This window comes from Spinacia oleracea, chromosome 5 (assembly GCF_020520425.1).
Source record: "Spinacia oleracea cultivar Varoflay chromosome 5, BTI_SOV_V1, whole genome shotgun sequence".
NCBI classification, from domain to species: Eukaryota; Viridiplantae; Streptophyta; class Magnoliopsida; order Caryophyllales; family Amaranthaceae; genus Spinacia; species Spinacia oleracea.
In genome coordinates, this window is record NC_079491.1 from 13,760,105 (window position 1) to 13,782,627 (window position 22,523).

Below are 22,523 nucleotides of genomic sequence, written 5' to 3' on the forward strand. Positions count from 1 at the left end.
TTCCAACAACTGGTTCACCCATGTCGCTTTTCCCTTCCTTTTCCTTGATGTTGATGCCTTTCCCTTTCCTTTATTCGGCGCCATTAAAGTACAACATAGCACAAAACATCAAAGCCCAGAAGAAAGAGTGAGAAAAGCCCAGAAAAATGTACAAAACATCATTCATTGAATGTTCATTGATGGCTGAGCTTGATTGATGGCGTAGCAGCGAACATGAAGAGTTTCTCAGATTTATTTTTTATTTTTTTAGGTTATCATTATTTGCTTAACACTACAAGAAATTGTACCATTCACGACGGGAAATCCCGTCGCTAAAGGTCAATAGTGGTGAATTTTTTTGTCGTGAACCCGTCATAAAAGGGGCTGTCATTGATGGAAATTCTCGTCGTTATCCCGTCGTAAAAAGTCATTTGTGACGGTTGTTCACGTCTTTATTTCGCAAAAGGCTTTTACGACGGAACTTTTGACCCGTCATTATTGGGTTGTCATTTTGTCATTCATAATACAAATTCTTGTAGTGTAAATAGGGGATTTTGGAGGGAACTTGAGTGTAAATAGGCAAAATATATAACATGTGCTCTGCATATGGCGAGTCAAAGGCCGGAATTGTGAAGTCAACGCCAAAAAATGGGTTTTGGTTGTCTTTCGCAAATTTTGGTTACTTTAAGGTCTTTCTTTGCAATTTTTGTTAAAAGCTTGTTTTTCGCTAAATTCGGGTTATAAAATGTTATTTTTGGCAAACTTGTTATAAGCCTTATGCAAAATAGCCCAAGACGACAATTGTGCAGTGCCTTATATATCCGGAAAATTGACCAAATTTCAGGCCCGAATTTCTAAACCAAAAGGTCCAAAACTAAAGAAAAAACCCCGGGAAACCAACTCCAAAACCCCCAAAACTTCCCGCGAAAAATCTCAAATTTCAACATTTACCCCCAAAATCCCACACCATAAACCCTATCCATCTCACTTTCCAATTCAACCCCAGATCAGAACTCCAGATTGAGAGAGAAGAAGAGGGAGAAAATTCAAGATGAAGGTAAAACCAGTGAAGCTAAGAGAATCCCACAAGAACAGTAACAATGGCAAACCTTCATTTTGCTCAGTTTTGTGGGACAACTATTCCACCCACATTGTCACTTCTTCCTCTTCAGATTCCTCCATTTCCATCTATGATTCTCTCCTCCTTTCTACGCCGTCGAAGAATCTCCGCCACCACCGAGACGGCGTCACTGCTTTGTCTCTCAGCCCTAATTCCACCTGCCTTGCTTCCGGATCTATTGACCGCACCGTCAAGCTCTACAAATTCCCAAGTATATTCTCTCTCCTCTTATCCTTTTTATTCCCGATATTATAAATTCTGCTTGTTTTTGTATCTGGGTAATTGTTATTTATTTTAAACTTTTTAGTGCGTTAATTTATCTGGGTTTTACCCTCATATTTTTGTTTTGAAGGGTTGATTTGCATTCTGATTTACAGTTTTCTAAATTGTAGTTTGGTTTACTTGTTGATTAATACAAATTGGAAGATTAGTACCTATGTTGAGTATGATGTGCTGTAGATCTGAAGGCGAAATGCGATTCTGTAGTATTTGATGTGTTCCAAACATTATTTCCAAATTTGTGAGCTTTTGTAAGATTAATGTGCTGTTGCATTGCAAGCAATATCAACTCATTTTGGAAGTTGTTAATGCTGTTGTGGAAATCGATTTGATTAAGTTCTGATCTATATCGACTAAGGTTTATGGTGCTTTGAGTAGCAGGACCTGTTTTAGGATAAATGAATTTGCAGAAAAATTCAGGATCTTATGTTAATAGTAGATGAGAATGAGATACTTTGAGAAAAAAAAGGAGTGTAATGCAATGAAATTCAGCTTGCCTCGTCTTTAACATGGTATGTAATACTATTTATATGATTAACTGATATTTGCGACAACATTATGGTTATTGTAGTCCAAAAACTCGAAAATGTTCTGTTCAAATGTCAATGTGGAAGAAAAAATAAACCATACTTTTGCCCAATTCCTTCACGTAGATTACTAAAACTTTACAGTTACCCTTCCTGTTTAGACAATTAGACTGCATAGGATATGCTTCCTACATAATGGTTCAAAACTAAACTCGAAGGCTTGGAGTTGTACTATTCCATTTTGGGGGTCACTAACCTGTCGTAAAGATGAGTAAATTGTAGCCTAATGATGACAGGTGCTTGAGGTTCCTAGTTTGGTTTATTTGACAGGTCTTTTACCTTTCAATCACAAGGATGTTAAATCAAAAATTAAAGTGTAGTGAATAGCTTGAGAGATACTATGATTACCATCTTTAAAAGAAAGGGAAATAAAAGTTGAAACAAGAACACAAAGTTTCTTTAATTCTGCCTGCAATTTTTGTTTTGACTTTGTCTTGTACAAGTAAAGAACCTAACTTTTTTAAATTCAAAATGCGAGCCAATTGCATGGATAATAAATATTTAGTTACTTACCTAATCAGAGTTTCTTCTGATTTGTCAGGTGGAGAGTTTCAGAACAATATTACCAGATTCACGTTGCCTATTCGCACCCTTACTTTTAACAAATCAGGAAGCTTGTTGGCAGCTGCTGGTGATGATGAGGGCATCAAACTCATCAACACTGTAGATGCTACAATATCAAGAGTTCTTAAAGGGCATAAAGGGCCCGTCATTAGCTTGGCATTTGATCCGAATAATGAATACTTGGCTTCTCTTGATACTAAGGGGACAGTCATATTTTGGGAACTTATATCGGGAAGTATGTTGCATACTCTCAAAGGAGTGGCTCCTGATACAAGTTCCGACATGTCCATTATGAATGGGCTTAGCTGGAGTCCTGATGGTGAATTATTAGCTGTTCCAGGTCTGAAAAATGATGTGGTAATGTTTGATAGAGATACAGCTGAAAAGGTATCTACATTGAGAGGTGATCATGTCAAACCTATTTGTTTCTTGTCCTGGTCACCTAATGGAAAGTATCTTGCTACATCTGGTTTAGATAACCAAGTGTTAATATGGGATATCGCAAAGAAACAAGACATTGATCGACAAAAGTTTGATGAGAGGATATGCCATATGGCATGGAAACCAACTGGCAACGCGTTAGCTGTTATTGATGTCATGGGAAAATATGGTATTTGGGAGTCAATAATTCCTTCGTCAATGAAATCTCCAACAGAAGATATTCCCACCTTACAGTTAAAGAATAGCAATGGAATTTTCTTATTTGATGAGGAGGAGGAGCAAGAGCGAAGTACATCTAACAGTTTAAGTGATGTGGGTGAAGATAGCTTTGGAGAATCAGTGCCTCACACCAGGAAAAGATTACGAAAATCATCTTTGTCAGAAGAAAATTTGGAAGAAGATGTTGACGAAGAATTGAATAAGTCTACAAGATCCGAATCACTTAAAAGGCCTGCTAAGGCTCACAAGGAAAGTTGGGAGGGTGGAGATAGGAAGCCAAAATCCATGATTGCCCAAAATGGTTCAAAAATACAAGAGCCATTTCAGCCTGGTGCAACTCCTGTGCAGCCAGGAACAAAATGCTTTCTCTGTTACAACATGCTTGGAAGCATAACCACTATGCAACATGATGGATATTCACATATAGAGGTTTAACTATAAACTATATTTTGTCTCTCTTTTCTGCTGTATGAGTCGTAGGACTCACAAATTTGTGCTTTTCCTTGCAGATTGATTTTCATGACACAAGTCAAGGTCCTAGAGTTCCAGCAATGACTGATTATTTTGGATTTACCATGGCTTCTCTAAATGAGAACGGGAGTGTTCTTGCAAATCCAAGGAAGGGCGAGAAGAATATGAGCACTCTCATGTATCGTCCATTTAGCAGCTGGGCAAATAATAGTGAGGTTAGTCCATTACTTTTACAAACACTTAAGATTGTAGTCTTTGGTTCTGATTGGGATAAACATCTTCAGAACTGCTAGCATGTGTAATGATGTTCTCAGATTTTATTGGATGCTTATCTTTTTACTTGATGTCATTAGTGGTCTATGCGGTTTGAAGATGAAGAAGTGAAAGCTGTAGCACTTGGTACTGGATGGGTGGCTGCTGCTACTAGTTCTCATTTTCTCCGCATCTTCACTGAGGGTGGCTTGCAGGTTGGTTTATAAAACATATCATTTGAAACCTTTCACCTAGTTATATATCAGGATATAACGTAAAAGTTAATGGTGTGGATGTTGATGCTTAAACATCAATGTACTTAAATGTAAAAGTATCAAAGCCATATAACATGTGTGCTACACTGCCACTCTATGCAAGTCTTAACAGCTGCTTAAAAGAAATACACCATATATGTAACTGAATTAGTAGGTCTGCCTTGATTTTTGAGGCCTAGGATAAGTATACTGTTCTATGCTTAGTTGCTTACTAATGTTTGCTTTGTAATTCTCGCAGAGACACATTATCTCCCTCGATGGACCAGTTGTGACTGCTGCTGGCTTTAAGGATGAACTTGCTGTTGTCATTCATTCTTCGCAACCTCTTTCTTCAAATGATCAGGTATTTCTTCTTACTGCTACTACTTAAAACTGTTTATGCCTTCCTATTTCAAACTTTTTTTTACTAAGCATAACAACTATACCAAACAATATCTATCATTTGTAATACTGATTTGGTACTTCCTCTTAACATATTATTCAAATATATCAACCCATCACTGTAAGAAGATATTTTGCCACAAAAGTCTATATCCTTCTCAAAATTTGAGCTATTTCAGATGTTAGAGTTCAGAGTATTCAACATAAGCAATGGAACCCAACCCCTTAAAGGACGCCTACCTTTGTCACCCGGTTCAAGCCTAACATGGTTTGGATTCAGTGAGGAAGGCCGACTAGCTTCTTATGATTCAAAGGTATGTCCTCTAAGGCTCTGGTGATTATTATTTTTTATCTATAGCGAGCTTGTCCTGAATTTCATGATATATGAAATGTGCAGGGCATGCTAAGAGTGTACTCAGATCAATTTGGTGGAAGTTGGCTTCCTCTATTCAGGTTAATACCTTTTAGACTTGTTATAATGCTTGTTCTCGTTATCTATACCTTTAATATTAACAATGATAATCTGACTTGGCAGTGCCAACAAAGTAAAGAAGCCAGATGAAAACTACTGGATGGTTGGTTTAAGTGCAGAGAAGTTGTTTTCTATTGTATGCAAATCTCCTGATTTATATCCTAAGGTAGAGCTTAGTTTATTCCTTACAACTCAAGATACTAATATCTCCTTCTCTAGCTTATGGAACTTATGTATCTTTTTGTTTTAGGTATCATCCAAACCAGTTCTCTCGCTTCTTGATCTTTCGTATCCTCTTGCATCTTCTGATCTCGGAGCAGATACTCTTGAGAAGGAATTTATCTTCAGGAACACACGTCTTTTACAGGTTTGGCCTTTTCCCTGCTCATTATTGAGCATCCTCAGCATTTCCTTGGCTACTGTCTGTGAGATTGCTCTCTTTTTATATAAGCACAGCAGGTAGACACTTCTGAGAAATCTTCCTTGTTTCAGATTCAGAAAGCAATTGACGAAACAGAAGCTGCTGGTATGGATTGCACACAACTTGATGATGAAGCTTTCGATATGGAAGCAGCACTTGATAAGTGCATTCTGAGGCTCATTGCATCTTGCTGCAATGGTAAGATGATCACAAGTTGATATTAGTTGATATCCTTTACTTGGACTTGATGAAGTTTTCTTTTAATTTAACTCTCATTATTCTCATTTTCAGGCGATAAGCTAGTACGGGCTACTGAACTTGTAAAGCTCCTATCAATGGAAAAATCAGTTAGGGGAGCCATAAAGGTGGTCACCACTTTAAAGCTTCCGAGTTTAGCAGAAAGGTTCAACAGCATCTTGGAGGTATGAATTGTCTTAAGCTTTTATGAAAATGAAGAATTATTTTCTCTAGAATATTTTGTATGATGATCTTTATCTCAAACATAAATTAGAACTGCCCTATATGTGTCTCAGGAGCGATTACTCAATGATGCAACCAAGAATGAGGCGCTTTCTAACCCTAAGTCGCATGCTGATACAACTACCAAAACGGATACCATTGATAAGACCTTCATTTCTCCAAACACCTTAACCGAAAAGTTCATCAGCAGAAATAACATCTTGAGTAATAACTTGAGTTCAAACTTAACAAACGAACCTTCAGAACCCATCACCCCCTCACCCACACCAAAATTTACAGCTACTATCTTCCCTAAGAAAGCAAAGATTCAGGAAGGAAACAGTTTCCAAGTGGAGCAGAAGAAGTCAGTTGTTCTGACTAATGTACAGAAACCTACAGATATAACAAAAGATGCTGTTAATCATAGTTTAGGCAAGCAACAGAACCCTGCAGAGGCAACAAAGAAACTAAAGTTTTCTGGTGCATCTAACCCATTTGCTAAATCAGGAATTGACTCAGATATACGGCCGAAAAACCCATTTGCAAAGACATCAGGCATTCAGGAGAAATCTTCTCTGCTCGATTCGATCAAGAAGATGAAGACAGTTAGCTAGGATGTTGCTGCTCTGAACTTTTGTTTGGGAATATTGTAAAATGTACATAATTTAATTCTTCATATTTGCTTGATTTCTGACAACCTTTTGGGTTTAATAGAATATATGATCATGCAATTTCACTGGTCTCAGCTCAATTGCAGAATCAATCCCACTTGAGAATGATGGAACAACTGAAATCAGTCGTGTTATGCCTAGTCCTTGTTTAATCATTTATCAATCATCATTAGGCTGAGTAATTTGTCAAGTTACGTGTCAGGAAAAACATTGACAGTCCAACCTTGATTGATTTAGAAACTTAACCTTTAGGGCGTTTTAGGCTTTAGACACACCCCCCTTTTTTCTAAATATTTGTTGCTTTAACTAAACTTCACGCGTTTCTAAATAATTGTGCTTTGATGACCATCTTCATGCAGAAAGAAAACTAGAGATTAAAAGAAGGCTAGCCAAACATATCCTTTAGGATGTCCAAAATAAACATGATAAATACTAAGTGGTGAACCACTAAGGCTCCGTTTGATAGGGCGTAAAACGTTTTCATGGAAAACGATTTTCCCCTTTTCAATCATTTTACGTTGTTTGGTTGGGTAAGGGATGTAAAACGATTTTACATGACTCCCTCAAATGTGGAAAACTCTTTCCATTTGAAAGAGAGGGAAACCACTTTTCCTTCTTTCCTCCCTACCCCCTTCTCCTTTCTTCCCCTCAATCTTCACCATTTTCTCCCATTCTCCTTTAAGTTACCAAACAAAGGAAAATTAGTTTGTAATTGTATTTTCCCTTGAAAATTATTTTCCATGGAAAATCATTTTACATTGAAAACGTTTTACGCCCTACCAAACGGAACCTAAAGGTTAACATATATTAAAACATCATGCCCTATGTTTGTCATAACTCATAAAGTCACCAATTTGCTTTTATCCCTGGTTAATTTGTTACCAAAAAAGAAAGGTGCCAATATTTTTTTCCAACAATTACGACTACCTTCGTGCAAGTCTTTAGGTTCATTCGACCAATTGAGTACACAATAGAAATATGTTAAGTTGATTCTATAAATAGTGTAAAAGTTAAAATATTGCATCTAAAATTAAACGGAGAAAATAACTGAAATTCCAATTCCCTGAAAAACAAATTACCTGGTTGTTTTACCGAAATCTTCTTTAATACTCTTTATTTCATCCACGCATTTATACCCCAAAATTCACATATTCATACCAACCTTTCTAACTATTTTATACGCATCTTTTCAACTATTTCTCACTCAACTCTCTCCAACTTATCTTAAATGACCGAAAATAGTCAGATAATGTATTTTGTGGTACAAATGCATGTATAAAATGTAGTAAGAGGTACTCCCTCCGTCCCTTAATACTCGACCTGTTTTGACCGTACACACATGCCAATGCACAACTTTGACCATCAATTTCTTTAACTACTTATTATAAAAACTTATAAAAATATTAATATTTTGAAAATATATTGAAAATATATATTAAGATGAAGCCAACAATATATTATACGGATTATACTAACATTTGTTTTCATATACTAGAAATAAAATAGGGTCAAAGTGAATTATGTGAATAGTGAAAAAAATCAAAACAGATCGAGTATTAAAGGACGGAATATATTTTCTATTTCAGGAATTCCAAGAGTATTAATACTTTTTCTATTATCTTTAATTTGAAATCAAGCAAAACAAAAATAAAAATAATAAAATAGGGGGCTAGAATTAAAAGTCAAAATTCCTGGTAGTCTTCAAAGAAAGAAAGATCCGGGGACACTGCCAAACAAGCTCTCTTTCAAAACAGCCCCTATTTCAATTCCCTTCATTCTTAACCAACCTTCACTATTCCTATTCCCCCATTTTCTCTCTCCTCTTTCTCTCTCTTTATATATCAATGGCAGAGGTTTCCTTTCTCCATTTCCCCGAAGACGACCACGATTTCTTCGTTGAACACGAACACGAATTGTTGTTAGACGAATTCTCCACCCTTGATTCCTTCCCTTGCTTTACCGATTCTCTCTCTTCTAGCCGACACGGCGGCACCCACGCCGGACTCGAGTTTTTCGCCCCCAGTTCTTCCAGACGGACTGCCGGGTCGTCTACTGGATCTGATTTTGGGGACGGTGTTGTCGGTGATCGGAAAAATCAGGTAAATTTTGTTATGGACTTGTTTCATCAACAAGTCGAGTTATCTCATATTATGGGTTGTGATGAATTTGTTTCACTTGATGTAAATGATATGAATTTTGGGGTGATTGAGGAAAATTATGATGTGAGTGTTGATGATTTGGATTTGGAATTGCGTTTAGGGTTAGGGTTAGAAGATGACGGGGATGGTGATGCTGATGCTGATGCTGAGGATGATTGTAATTGTAGTGGGTTTATTGTTTCTGAATGCGGGGATGAGTTTTATGTTGCGAGGAGAGAGAGTGGGAGTGAGAACGAGAATGAGATTCTGAGTGGTTCGCCGAGGGCTGATGGATTAGTGATGGCCAGGATCGAGTCCGATTCCGAAGAGGAGGAGAATGAATTGTGGAGGGTTCATGTGCATTCTGAGGAGGAAGAATTTGAAGTTGATGATGTGAATGTTGATGACTTAAGCATTCCACTGTGTTGGGATTCGTTCCAATTGGAGGAGGATGATGATCACGGCGGGGTTACTGCTGATTTCGAGTGGGAAGAGGTGGATGATGGTGGAGTTGATGATGGACTGGATGGGGAAGTGTTGAGTGTTGCTGCTGATCATGATGGGTCGAGGTCGGTCTCAGTTTGGGCCTATTCCGGGCCAGAGGAAGACAGGGTTGAAGAAAGAGAAACCGAAAGACAAAGAGGGAGAGGGTTAAGGAATCTGGAATGGCAGGTTTTGCTGGATGTTAACCATATGGGAGGAAGGAATCCTGAAACAATTGGAAACGATAATGATCCTGTTCTTGGCCTTGGAGCTTATCTTAATGATCATGATGATTTTTTCAATGCGGCGGAGTATGAAATGATGTTTGGGCAGTTTGCAGAAAGCGAGAATGCTTTCTTGACCCGCCCACCGGCTTCAAAGTACGTCGTTGAGAATCTCCCCTCTGTAATCACAACGAAAGAGGATATGGTGAATGAGAAAGCACTTTGTGCTGTTTGTAAAGATCAGATCGAGGTTGGGGAAGAGGGAAAGAAGTTGCCTTGCTCACATCGGTACCATGGTGATTGCATCATCCCTTGGCTTAGGATTCGAAATACTTGTCCGTTGTGTCGATTTGAATTGCCTACAGATGACGCTGATTACGAGCAGAGGAGGGGGCAGAGAGTTGCCCGTGTACCTTGAATTGTAGGAGAAGGTCAGAAAGAACTCAAAACATGATAGGTTTTGCACCATGTAGATAGAAGCTTTTCTGGGAAGAATGATCTGTATATTTTTTTGATTAAAGATTCTTTGTCGTTAGATCTTGATTTTGTATGTTTATGTGTGAGGTCTGAACCCCATTCATACAATATTCGATTTGGCAGTGTTTGGTGTATAAAATATATGTTGCAGACTTTGGAACAGCCGCATTCAGCAATGAGCATTGCCATGCTGCAGTTTTTTGTCCGAAGATACTGGTTCCTAATTGTATTTCAATGAAAAAATACAATAAAGAAGCTGGAATTTCCCTTCCATTGACATTTTTCAGAATTCCTGTAATTTTCCTGGTGTAGGAGTTGTTTAAGTTCCAGATCATTTGTTTAAGTTCCTTGTCTTCTGATCTTCCTCTTATATCATCTGTTTTGACTATGGAAATTTTGCCAAAAAAAAGGATCAATTCACTTTCTTGTATGATCCAGGTACTATATTTCCAGATTGTATTACAATTCTGACGAAGCAAAACCATGATTTATGCCACGAAAATCATGCATAATGGCAATAATAGTCCAGTCCAGTAGGTGTCTGGCGTATGCCTTTAATACCAGCCTTACATGAGGCTGATCATAATGCAGTGTCCCAAAGATTTGGTGGACTTTCAGCCTTATAATTGTTTAACCGGCATCCTCAACACCACTATGTTATTATAATTGTCTAACTGGCATCCTCAACACCACTCTGTTACTCCCTCCGTATTTTTGAAAGAGATACACTTGGTTGGGCACGGGTCTTAAGAAGAATAAAAGAAGTGGGATTGGGGTAGATATTTTAATAAATAAGTACATTGGGGACCATGTCCTTTTGAACAAGTGGAGGTGGGGGTGGGGTGGGTGTAGTTGTAAAATTATTTTTTAATTGGATGGTGGGTCATAAAGTGTATTAGATATATTATTTAATTAGGTGGTGGGGTTGATAAGTTATCAAAAATGGCAAGTGTATCTCTTAAAAAAATACGGAGGGAGTATTATAACAGTCTAACAGCACCATCAACCTTTTGTTATTGTGCTATCCTCTGCTATGTAGCGCGGGATATGTTATTGTGTGTGCAAACTGGTCCTTGTTGGGTTCATATGGGTGTCAGAATCTCTGTTACCCGAACTCTTCATTTTACCTCAAATAATCCCTGTCAGATCCTCGACACTTGGACATGAGTATAGAACATAGACACTTCATTTTGGACTAAAATCATACAACTTTTTCATAGTTATGTCGGACATTTGGACACGTCTCCATTATCTGAGTCCAGGTAGCATACGTCAGAATAAATAATTGTGTTGATCGTACGAGGGTCGGTGAACAATATGTTATTTGGCATATTTTCACATAGACAAGAATGAAGTCCTGCCTATGTCAAAAAAAAGAAAGAAAGAAGTCCTTATTTTTGTAATTAGATTTGGTCTTGTATACCATTCCATGTATGGTATACACTATTTAATCACACCCGATTTAAATTAAAGTCGTGCCTTTGCAAAGTTGAGTCTTGTGTGGTTTGGTTACCTTAAACACGATACATCAGTTGTATACAAGATTTTACCATAATCACAACAGGTCTTGTAAATTGCCAACTGATTTTACCCCTTTTATAATAAATCGGTCGTCCTCTACGTTTTTACATGAATAAACATAAAATTACAAAAGCAGTAGATATTCTAACCAAGTAAGCATCAACTGGTCTTCTTAATTGGTGTTACATTGCCATTTGCAATATTTGAAGCTGTTTCAGCCCCAGACGCAGAAGGCGTTTCTTCCCTAGAACCCAAAGCACTACCATAATCTACAAAACTCTGCGCGGGATTGGCAAATGATTGAGTCGGAGACCGCCTGCATCATGAAAGTCACAACAAATCTAAGCTTAATTTCCATATATAACTTAACTTTGAGTGTTTTAAATATCAAAAGATTTAGCATAACTGCACCTGCTTGCTTTTACGGTTTCATTGCCTACTGTGACTGTGAGGTCAAAAATATCACCTGCATATGTCAACATCGACAATACTTACTTGTATCAATAATATGTTTAGAGTTAAACCTAATCAACCATGCTAATCCAAAGCTTCGTCATATATTGATAGATGATGTACTGATAAACACACAATAGTACAATACGGAACTGTAAGTCTGTATGCTTAGTAACAACAGTCATATTTCAGAAAACGTACAAAAAACTTCTCATACAACCATTTCTTTAAGCCACTTCATTGGAATCCAAGTCCGCTCTGTCCCAACTGTTGTATGCCATGAGTGCTACTCATTTATATCATATTAGCTTCAGTGCAGACTGGTTTGTTTTCTAACTTATAAAATGTATTGGCTTGAACAAATGGCAAACATTTGTATAAAAGTGGGTTTGGAATGACTTTACTGGGGTTCAGGCTTAAACCTTCTTTCAGGATGAAGTTCATGAAGCTTAGGGTGCAAGCACAATAACATGGAATTCGAATAAAAACACTATCTGAACTAGGATTAACTAGAATGTCTAAAGCAGCATGAAAAAGCTAGACTGTCAAGAAATAACATGAATCTAGATGCTAATGTTGACACAGGCACAACATGCAGTTCAGCATAAGCAAACATGATTGATTCAGTGAATTGCACAGTTCTAACTTCTAAGGTATCAAACCATGATAATTACTGTTATGATTAAGATCTTACTCTATTATGCCGGACGAGGTTTTCGCTATTTTCTCTTGAAACCCTATGATTTTGCCATTTTTGACATTTTTCCAGTTATAACCTTAAATCAAATTACTTTCCACGAGACATTAACATTATTACTCCGTCTAAGTTGAATACCTGCTATGCACTATGGTTAGTTGCATTGAAACCAATATCCTTTCCTTCCCCTTCCCTCTTTGTCAGCAAACTATGACAAGGTTGGTTGGCCTACAGTGAGCACACCAGTAAGTCCATTATCAACTAATGACCACTCTTTCCAACCCCCTCGATCTTCCATGAGTTACAGGTTCAAGCAGCATCTAGTTCAGTTATACATATTCTCATTGCGGCTGCTTCAAAAACCCCCAAAATAAATGCATTATACTCAATGGGCAGAATGTTGGAACCTAATTTCTAATGTTGCTTGGTTATAGGTACACCTAAAATTTTGTGGCCCTGCATACTACAGCTTGATCTTATGAAGCCTTCAATCAAACAGTAGAAATTAGATATTATGAGCTTCCATCACGCATCACAATCTGAAAGAGAAGATAGATTGTGCAAGCAGATATGGATGTGCATTTCATTTAGCTGTTCAAAAGGGACTTTTTGTCTTTTTAGATACCCATGCCATTGTTGTAAGTCGAAGTTATGAACTGACGAAATTCCAAATGCAAGATCACGACCTTAGGGTTACGGTGGAAGATGTCTAAAACCTCAAGGTTACGAGAGAAATGGCTTAAAAGTCCCACACACTTATTTTAACAAATTAAGAAAAGCAGGGAAATGAAAGGCACTCAGATAATCCGTATATTAGAAAGGAAGCCGGAATCTGATACAGAATCAACACTAATCAGAAGAAACATAGTGTTGAGCTTTGAGGAACTAGAAGTAGCAGTGTAGCACCCTAACAGAGTTATGGGGTTCATTACAGTAGAACCTCTAACGCAATAATGATGTCAACCCGAAAAGCACGGGCTTGGCAAGGAAATGAAGACTGAAGAAATGATAGGCAAATAACATGGGTACAAGGTACATATCACAATCTCAAATATGAATGTAGATAGGAGTACAAAGTGCAAATAGGGATGCAGATAAAGCAGTTAGAAACCCAAGTCTGAAATATTAAAATGTGCATGTCAGAAACTGAACAACAAAAAAGAGAGCACACAGACTTATCACAAGCAATTCCTAATCGTTCTGTATGCCTAAGAGCATTCAGAAACAATTACCATAGTCATTGTTCTAATCAATTAGCAGACAATGTGTCTTACGAAGCAGGCCCAGAAATGGTAATACAAAGGGCTGCTAGGTAGGACAAGTACAAACAATTCTAAATCAAATCTTTTTCATTTGGTATTTCCTAGAAGTGGTAGGCATGCATCATAGAAAAATCGTAGCAAATTCCTTAGGTAGTTTACCTCCGTAGACATCCTTCTCGGAGAAGTATTTTGCCCTCAAATAACTAGCATAATCAGCTTCATACTTATCATACTTTGTAATTTCCTCAGGAGTGAAGCACCTGTCAAGAGCCCGAAACATTGAGAAACTCCAGTTGAGCAACGTCTAAAGTCTAGAGTTCTAACTTTACATGACAACTTAAGCAATCACTGTTTATCCTCTTTCACCCTTCTACATTCAATACAACTGACAGAATTTTCATAACAGGATAAAAAAAACATGTAAGCCTCTCGTCAGTCTGTCACAGTACAATTCTTAAGCCTTCTAACAAATCAACCGAGCCAGGAAATGTTGAGCACTTGAGCAATAATTAATTTAGAAATGATGGATCAATCTCAAGATATGCATATCGCGATGGCATTTGGCGCAATAATCTCCCTAATTACTTGTTTACTTTGTTAGGATTCTTTAGGAAGGGTTTTGGGAATAACCCTACTCATTGATGGCATAAAAACATAAGTCACAACATGTACAAGCAAAATGAAAACTCATAAACACTTGTTGTTTGATTAAGACCTGGATGGGCATTAATGCCAGGATACTGACTTTTATATTTTGCTGAGATGGATCAATAAAAGAACATGAAGATCTCAGTTTCGGAAGAATGTGGTTGTTGTTGCGGTTAGTGCTGCTGTTTATATGCTTTGGTTTGAGGGAAATAAAGCATTATGAGAGCAAAAGGTAGCTACAGTGGACTTTGTTGTGAAGAGTATTCAAGGTATGGTTAGGCTTAGAGTCAAGAATATTGCGAGTAAGAAAGTTTCTAAATCTGATCGGGATTGGTTTGATGCTATCTAGTTTAGTCAATTAGGTCACGAGTTGTATCTTGGGTTTTGCTGGTTTGGCTTGTATGTTTCTTGGGTTCTAAACAGGTTAGAGTCCATCCTAGATGGTGTTTCTCCTTTAGTTTCCCATGATGAATGATGTGGATCTTTTGAGAAATAATATTGCTTGCTTACCAAAAAAAAAAAATGGAAATTTCACTTTGAGGTTGAATTCCTCCACTAGCAAAACACAATTCTTTATCAATCCAATATCTTAACCATAGATCTCAAAACGGGTATTCGGGCTAGGCCTAGAAATGCTAGTTCGAGTCAAGCTAAGTTAAAGTCATGTTACAAAATGTTAGTGCCCTTTTTGTTTCTAATGGGACACATAACACATTGTTAGTGCTTGATTGGTTGAAATTAGAAAAAAAAAATCAACTGAAATATGACTATCTAGGAAGTGGAATAACTTTGACAATTGTTTGGTTGGCAAACCATGGAAAAGTTGCTTACTTTATTGGGGGACGTAAGTAAGGGGAACTTCCTAGACCAAATAATACTCCCTCCGTCTCTTTTTATTCTTTACGTTTGGTATTTTTCACGCGTTTAACGATTAATTAGTAATTTGCATCGAGATTCCTCAATTTTTTTTATTTAAACAAGATAAGTTAGGTTTATTTACAATGTTTTCATTTTTATCAAAATTTTGATATTGAGAAATGAGAAAAATTTCATATCTCAATGAAAAAATGTGAGATTAAATGAACTAATGAATTTAATTGATTAAAGAACAAAAAGAGACGGATGAAGTAATTCATTTTCGAGAACAACTATGGAGTTCTTTCTGTGTTCACCAAAGTGATCATAAATTTATTATTCCGAATTTTTAATAAACAAAAGCAGTCAATTCCCTTGTGTTCAGACCTAAATAATACAAACATAGAAATTAAAAGTAACACAAAAAGAAAGGAAGAGAGAGAAAATTATACTGAAGGCTGTGAGACATGAGAGGCTTGTTGTCGGGCAGAGCAGAAGCATCGGTATCCATGGCCGTAAAATCTTCTTCTCCTCGTTCTTTCTGACCAAAATTACAGAACCAATTTAAAAATTAAATAAAAAAGAAAAAGGAAGAAAATTGGGTTTTGGAGGAGAGAGAAAATGACAGACCTTGGGAGAGGAGGGAGGAGGAGGATGAGTTGAAGAGCTTTGTGAGTTTGATGGGGAGTTTTCTATTTCTGCCGCCATTGCCATCGATTTTCGCGATTTGGTTATTTTTTTTGAATTTAATTAATTTATTTATTTTTGAATATTTTTGGGGAAGAGGGGTTTGGATCAGAAACTTGAGTTTGACAAGACACAAAACCAAACTGGTCAGTCTTTGTTTTCAGGTGAGAGAGTGAAGATTACACAACTACATAAGGTGTCCCCTATTTGTAACTAAAGATAGCTGTGGCCGGGCCGGCCTGAAGCCCGACCCGGCAAGAAAAAAGCACGGCCTGACACGAGCACGCAAAAAGCACGGTCCGGTACGGGCACGAAGTCGTGGGCCGTGGGCCTTAATTTTTTGGAAAAAGCACGACAAGACACGGCACGACTCGACCCGACATGACAAAGCACGTTAAATTTAGTCAAATTAGCCTTAGGCACGACGGGTCGGCCCGACCCGGCACGAAAGCACGTGGGCTTGGGCCTTGTTTTTGACTTTCCGGCACCGCACGGCACGACACGAAACAACGTGGGCCCGGTGTGGGCCCGACCCGGTTAGGCCCACGGCCCGTGGGCTTGGCACGAAGCCCGGCCCGTCCTGGCCCACAACCATCTTTATTTGTAACCGGCGACCGGGGTGCTTGGATCCGGGTACCCGAGCGGGTGCCCAATTATTCATTAGAATTACCGTCCGTGACTCGGATATCTAATTGCGGGTACCTTTTTGTGACATAGGTTAATTTTGCATTAAAAGAAAAAAATTACATAAAGTAAACATTAAGGTCTTTAGAGACAATCACAGAGATAATAACACAAGCACAATACATAGGTTCTTACGTCGTCGCCCTCTTGAGTGTTGAAATGCCGTGTTTACACCACCAACGAGGCGTTATCTTGTCAATGCCATATGTTGTTGTGATTTCCTTATGACACAGAGGTGAAGTTGGACCGGTAAGTATAATGAGTCTTCTTTAATAACCTGTGGAACTTAGAAGACAAAGAAGAAAACAAAAGAGTTAAACCATTGGATACTTGAATAGTTAAATACAGTAAATTCATTAGTAAGCCAATATCATTTGTTATTTGGGTAGGTCCAAAAGTAAGTGGTCTTAGGCCTGTTCTTTTTGGCTTAATTTCAGTTTCAGGACTTATTTGGCAGTTCAGCTCAGGAGCATTCAGTTCAGTTCAGTTCGGTTCAGGAGCATTCAGTTCAGTTCAGTTCAGTTCAGGAGCATTCAGTTCAGTTCAGTCCAGTTCAGTTCAATTCAGTTCAGTTCAGTTCAGTTCAGTTCAGCTCTAAAGTACAGGGCCTTATTTTCTTTACATTTGAGCTAATCTAAAGCAATTGGGGCCTACAAATTATTTGTAAAGCCAATTGGCTCTAAAAAGCCAAATCGGTAGACAATAATTATTCTGGATCAAAATACCAATAGACTTAGGATGTGTTTGGTTGTTAGAGAATTCACCAAAAATTAGAGGATTTGGCCAATTTAGAGGTTTGACCAATTCAATCCTCTAATATAGGTGTTTTGAAGTTAGAGAATTGGGATGAATACTCTAATTTCAAAAAGTTGCTCTATGTAGCTTTTTCAATTAGAGGATTGTGTTGAGTAAGTTGAAAAGACAATTTAGTCCTCAAGGTTAAATATGGTTGATATATTTTTTTTTTCTTTTCTTTATTCACTTTAGTACTTAACTTTTCTACTTTGCTTACCTTTTTATTTTAAATTGTATTAATTAGACATTTTTTCTTAAATAGATGAGGTAAAATACAATTAAAAATAAAAATAAAAATTGAGTTTCTTTATAGTATGAATTTATGTAAAAAAGTATTTCTTAGTCAATCCTATTTTGGAAATTAGACATTTAATCATTTATTTTCGTAAAAGTTGTTAATGGGATTAACAAATTTTCAATTTTTTTTTTGAAGGAAGCCTAAAAGGCACTTAATTTTCATTGCTTAAAACATCACCACTTAAACACAAAAGAACATTTAACGGAAGATTACTACCCAACAAACGCCAACCATTGACCCACTACAATCAATGAGCAATTTTTGGGGCAACAATATTACTACTTCTACCAACAAAAACTCAACACAAACCCAAGAAATATTAGAAAAAGAACTCAACAAAACCCCAAGAAATATTAGAAAAAGAACTCAACAAAACCCCAAGAAATATTAGAAAAAGAACTCAACAAAAACCCAAGAAATATTAGAAAAAGAACTCAACATCCCAATAAATATTAGAAAAAGAACTCAATACAAACCTAAGAAATTACATTTTCAATTTTATAGGAATGTTGTTTAATTATTTTTCATGTTACTACATTTAATTCCAAAAAAATCTAACCATACATATTCATGTATTTAGCAATTACTAATTCTCTATAATTAAATAAGTCAATGTCCTTATTGGTAATTTTACACAATCAATCATCTATTATATATCAGCTATTTTCCAAACACTATTACAAAATCAGCTAATACAATCAGCTAGTCAAACAAGTTAATACCAACAACTAGTCAAAACTGCTAATATAATCCGCTACCGCTAACAACTACTCCCTCCGTTCCATAATGTTCCTCACTTTTCCATAATGCGCGGTCTCCAATGCACTACTTTGACCGTTAATAATTTTAATTTCGCATTAGTAAAAATTAAAAAAAATTGATATTTAGAAAATTTATATTGAAACGAATCCAATGATATCTCATAAGTTAATTAATATCTATACTCTTAAACATACTATTAATTACGGTCAAAGTTTTTAAACTTTGACCATATGAATAGTAAACATGAGGAACATTATGGAACAAAGGGAGTAACCTCTAGTTGCCAATCCGATTTAGAGTATTAGTGTGTCTTACTTGAACGAAATTGTTGACAACTTACGTTTTCTAATTGTAAATTTTGAACATTTAACCAGTAATAATATTCAAAACAAACATGGGTAAAGAAAAGGTGGTAAAAGTAAAATAAAAATGAAAACCCTACTTCATGTTTTTCTTTGCTCCCTATATGTTATTGAAAAAAGGGTAAATGTTTACTCAAATTAAGAGATAGAAGGTACTCCCTCCATTTTACTCCCTCCATTTCTTGTTGTTCGTTAAGTTTGGACTTTTACACATTTATTAACGTATAATAAAGATTCTTTTTTTTATTAAAAAAATAAACCCAAATAAAACCTCAATCCACTAATCATTACAACAACCAATAAAATTGTTTTATTTATCAAAATGAACCAATAATGAAAAAGCACACAAATTGCTAACTTAACATACTTGGAAAATTGTAAAGAAATTTAATGAGTTGAAAAAATTGGACCAATTAAAATTAAAAGCTGACACAAAAAATGACAGTATAATAAATTATAAAAGGAAAGATTCTCCCATGTAACAAACATTGTGAAACACCCTAAAAGGAATACGGAGGGAGTAGAAAATTTCTAATAAAAACCAGATTGTAGCTTATCAAATTAACAAATCAAAACACCTAATTCATGGGGAAGTAACACATCCTCAATACTTTAGACAAGCAGAGAAACAAACTAATCATCAACCATGAAAAATGACAATATTTTTCTTAATCAAGGAATCAGACAAGATAAGAAGAATTTCTGATCAAAACGAGATTATAACTCCCAAATTCAAATGAAAAAAAAACTTTCTTACTACTACGAAGTACGGAGTAGTTAATATTTTTTTTTTGATATTAATGCATTCAGTTACATGATTGTTTGAAGCTTTTAAACTTGAGCCACTTCCAATAAAAAAGAAAAAAACTTGATGGGTTGCCAAATAGGGTAACAGACCCAACTAAATGAGCACATTCAGCAGCAAATCTGTGATTATTCCTTGGATCTTCCAACACAAACTACCTTCCATGTCACTGCCAACAACAAATGTAGCTGTCATTAGTCAAATTTCATAACAAGAATTGTATAGTTATTAGTTAGATTAATAAGATTATGAAGCAGGCCACTTACTCAAAGCTTTAAAGGTTCTGTGCTTATCAGCTGTGATAAACTGGGTTGGCCTCACAATCTTTGCGGGCCCACAAGTATATCCAGGGCCCGGTGCCTTGAATGTGAAATCCCTTGGCAGCTTAACTGTTCTATTTGATGTTCCTGCTTGACCAACACTAATTTGAAAAGAGCTAACAGTATTAGCACGTAATACCCCTCCGCGGCAGCAATTAGCAAATTGCTGGTTGTAAGGTGTACCAGGAAGCAAATCTACCACTTCTGGATTACTCTTACAACAATGAGGAATGTTCCCTTTAAATCTCGAACAATCTCCTTGCTCAGTGGTTTGCGCGCCCATCATCTGCCATATTATCTCCTTTTTGGCCCATGTCCATCCTAGTCTCCACCCTGGGGCTTCAATGTTGCGGTATTTCTGATGGTTGAACATATCGATCACAGCCTGACAGAACGAAAGCAAAATGCATGATTAGGCAAATGAAACAAAGGCAAATCAATGGTGTAGTGTTAGGACTTAGGAGTACTTACAAGATACCCATCAGGGATCCAATTCATAACATCCCATTTTATAGTAATATTTCCATTTGAACCGCGTGCATCATAGGCTTCTCCTGCAGTAAGCAAGGATTCAGGAACTTTAATCATCAGTGTCATTCATTCAAATTTACCCATGATCAACCATAAACTTTAATGCACTAATACACAATATTCAATGGATCAATCAAACTATCAAAGCAACATAACATTATCTATCATAACAAAATTTTCATTCTTCGATATCCAAAGTGATGCGGAAAATAAAATAAAATTCCATCATGCATAATTCAGGAACTAAAACAGAATTCTTGACCAAAAGAGATAAAACACCTAATTAGCTTAGAGCAAAGGTAACTGATTTAATTACCAGTTGACGCGAAAAAAGAGCAGGAAAGCAAGAATGCAAAGAAAACGGTGAAGCTGCTGAGTTTAGCCATGGACATTCTGATGCAGTAAATGACTTGCAGAAAAAGAGAAGGGAAGAGTTTTTATATGAGGTTTGGTTGACTAAGTCAACTTATGCAACTTGTTAGTTTCTTACATACTGCCTTGGCAAGTTGGCCCTTGACTATTCACAAAATCACAAAACAAGTTTGTAACCGACATTGCTGATTTAACAGTCTTGCATATCTCTTTTGTCAAGATTGGCAACACACTTATACAAGCATATAATTATACTTGCCTTATGGGCATTAAAGCTTGTTCATTAGTTCTATCCCCTGACTCATGTTTTGGGCTGCAGACTTCAAGGCCTACTAGTATTAAGTATTATGAAATCAAGAGTTCGAGATATATCTAAGGTCTAAGGACATGTTCTCCTCAGCTTATTTAAATAAGTTTCAGCAAAAAATAAGTATAGTTATGTAAATGTAAGATAGGTTTAGTATAAATAACAACAACAACAACAAAGCCTTAGTCCCAAAATGTTTTGGGGTCGGCTAACATGAATCGTCGTAGGAGGACATCATTGTTACCAATCAAACCAGAAAGGAGCAGGAAGTTTAAAAAAAAAAAAAAAAAAAAAAGTGGAATTAACGAAAGTAAAGATAAGAGGAAAATGTATATATATATTATAGAAAAAATATTGTAAGAGATAAAAATTTTTTTTTGTATAATAATGTTATATCATACATATAGATAATTATGCTATGAAAAACTAGATTATTATATCATAATTAGACAAATTGTTCTACAAGACGATCTAGTGATGTTTGGATGTCAAAAAGGTTTCTCCAATTTGGGCCTCCCCTGACCATTAAAGAATGAATAGACCCATGAAAGCACAATCCCAGTATCACGTTCCGTTATTAACTTTATGAAAAATTGAGCCAATTTCACAATTTAGAAAAAAACAAACTCTATGTATGGGTTGCTGTATAAATCAGAAACCTGTTATCCCAAGTCAATCAGCAGCAAATCTGTGATTATTTCTTAGATCTTCTCCGAAGCAAGCGCTGTGAATCCTGTTATAACCGTTTCCAGGTTTTAAGCAAACTTGTTTTATAGCTTCTGTTAGCTGAGTTCTTTAACTCGATCTTCTTGAGATTCATTGCTGTATTGATAGATGTAGCTCAGAAGAGATCTTTAGATCCTGCAACAACGTGAAAATTACATCCAAGTCAATTCAATTGTCAACAACAAATGTTGTTATTTAGTTAACTTTTAAAAAAAGTTATTTGATTAGACTAATAGATTATGAACATGATATCAAGGAGCCAACAATCAAAGCATAAGCTCATTAAGCAGGCCACTTACTGAAAGCTTGAACGGTTGTGTGCTTATCAGCTGTCAGAAACTTGGTTATATTCACAATCTGCGGCAGACCACAAGCATTACAAGCTGGTGCTTTGAAGGCAGATTAATTGTCCTGTTATTTGTTCCTGCTTGACCAACACTAACTTGAAAAACCGCACCAGCATTGGAAGGCCGGGTAATACCCCTCCACAGCAGCAGTTTGCAGTTTGCAGTTTGCTGGCTCAAA

General features: G+C 36.5%; 4 protein-coding genes across 4 annotated transcripts; 2 read left to right on the forward strand and 2 right to left on the reverse strand.

Annotated features, from left to right (window-relative positions):
* The first annotated feature begins 832 nt into the window (after nucleotides 1–832).
* LOC110794624 (protein ENHANCER OF LHP1 1) lies at nucleotides 833–6,665 on the forward strand. Its single transcript, XM_021999593.2, has 12 exons — nucleotides 833–1,310; nucleotides 2,507–3,618; nucleotides 3,699–3,875; nucleotides 4,014–4,127; nucleotides 4,426–4,530; nucleotides 4,748–4,882; nucleotides 4,966–5,021; nucleotides 5,104–5,206; nucleotides 5,291–5,407; nucleotides 5,533–5,659; nucleotides 5,753–5,883; nucleotides 5,995–6,665. The coding sequence occupies exons 1-12, from the start codon at nucleotides 1,031–1,033 to the stop codon at nucleotides 6,532–6,534; spliced, it is 2,997 nt and encodes a 998-aa protein (XP_021855285.1). The 5' UTR covers nucleotides 833–1,030; the 3' UTR covers nucleotides 6,535–6,665.
* A 1,663-nt stretch (nucleotides 6,666–8,328) lies between these two features.
* LOC110794625 (E3 ubiquitin ligase BIG BROTHER-related) lies at nucleotides 8,329–10,256 on the forward strand. The gene has a single exon (XM_021999594.2). It carries the CDS (start codon nucleotides 8,436–8,438, stop codon nucleotides 9,852–9,854), a length of 1,419 nt encoding a protein of 472 aa, XP_021855286.1. The 5' UTR covers nucleotides 8,329–8,435; the 3' UTR covers nucleotides 9,855–10,256.
* Nucleotides 10,257–11,480: 1,224 nt separating this feature from the next.
* LOC110794626 (uncharacterized) lies at nucleotides 11,481–16,200 on the reverse strand. Its single transcript, XM_021999595.2, has 5 exons — nucleotides 15,980–16,200; nucleotides 15,802–15,890; nucleotides 14,006–14,106; nucleotides 11,846–11,900; nucleotides 11,481–11,750 (listed from the first exon to the last, which is right to left on the reverse strand). The coding sequence occupies exons 1-5, from the start codon at nucleotides 16,061–16,063 to the stop codon at nucleotides 11,594–11,596; spliced, it is 486 nt and encodes a 161-aa protein (XP_021855287.1). The 5' UTR covers nucleotides 16,064–16,200; the 3' UTR covers nucleotides 11,481–11,593.
* Nucleotides 16,201–19,711: 3,511 nt separating this feature from the next.
* LOC110794630 (protein COBRA) lies at nucleotides 19,712–21,506 on the reverse strand. The gene is made up of 4 exons (XM_021999600.2): nucleotides 20,910–21,506; nucleotides 20,534–20,616; nucleotides 20,009–20,447; nucleotides 19,712–19,911 (listed from the first exon to the last, which is right to left on the reverse strand). The coding sequence occupies exons 1-4, from the start codon at nucleotides 20,983–20,985 to the stop codon at nucleotides 19,871–19,873; spliced, it is 639 nt and encodes a 212-aa protein (XP_021855292.1). The 5' UTR covers nucleotides 20,986–21,506; the 3' UTR covers nucleotides 19,712–19,870.
* Between the last annotated feature and the right edge of the window lie 1,017 nt (nucleotides 21,507–22,523).

Bases quoted from the DNA above. Each gene is read 5' to 3' on its own strand.
- LOC110794624 (XM_021999593.2), top strand. From the start codon at position 1,031: ATGAAGGTAAAACCAGTGAAGCTAAGAGAATCCCACAAGAACAGTAAC. The intron at 4,531-4,747 runs GTATTTCTTCTT...GAGCTATTTCAG, and splicing joins CTCTTTCTTCAAATGATCAG to ATGTTAGAGTTCAGAGTATT. The intron at 5,660-5,752 runs GTAAGATGATCA...TCTCATTTTCAG, and splicing joins CATTGCATCTTGCTGCAATG to GCGATAAGCTAGTACGGGCT.
- LOC110794625 (XM_021999594.2), top strand. From the start codon at position 8,436: ATGGCAGAGGTTTCCTTTCTCCATTTCCCCGAAGACGACCACGATTTC.
- LOC110794630 (XM_021999600.2), bottom strand. From the start codon at position 20,985: ATGTCCATGGCTAAACTCAGCAGCTTCACCGTTTTCTTTGCATTCTTG. The intron at 20,448-20,533 runs GTAAGTACTCCT...TCGTTCTGTCAG, and splicing joins GGATCCCTGATGGGTATCTT to GCTGTGATCGATATGTTCAA. The intron at 19,912-20,008 runs GTAAGTGGCCTG...TGTTGTTGGCAG, and splicing joins CAGAACCTTTAAAGCTTTGA to TGACATGGAAGGTAGTTTGT.
- LOC110794626 (XM_021999595.2), bottom strand. From the start codon at position 16,063: ATGGCAATGGCGGCAGAAATAGAAAACTCCCCATCAAACTCACAAAGC. The intron at 14,107-15,801 runs GTATAATTTTCT...GGCTCTTGACAG, and splicing joins CTCATGTCTCACAGCCTTCA to GTGCTTCACTCCTGAGGAAA. The intron at 11,751-11,845 runs GTGCAGTTATGC...TTCATGATGCAG, and splicing joins GAAACCGTAAAAGCAAGCAG to GCGGTCTCCGACTCAATCAT.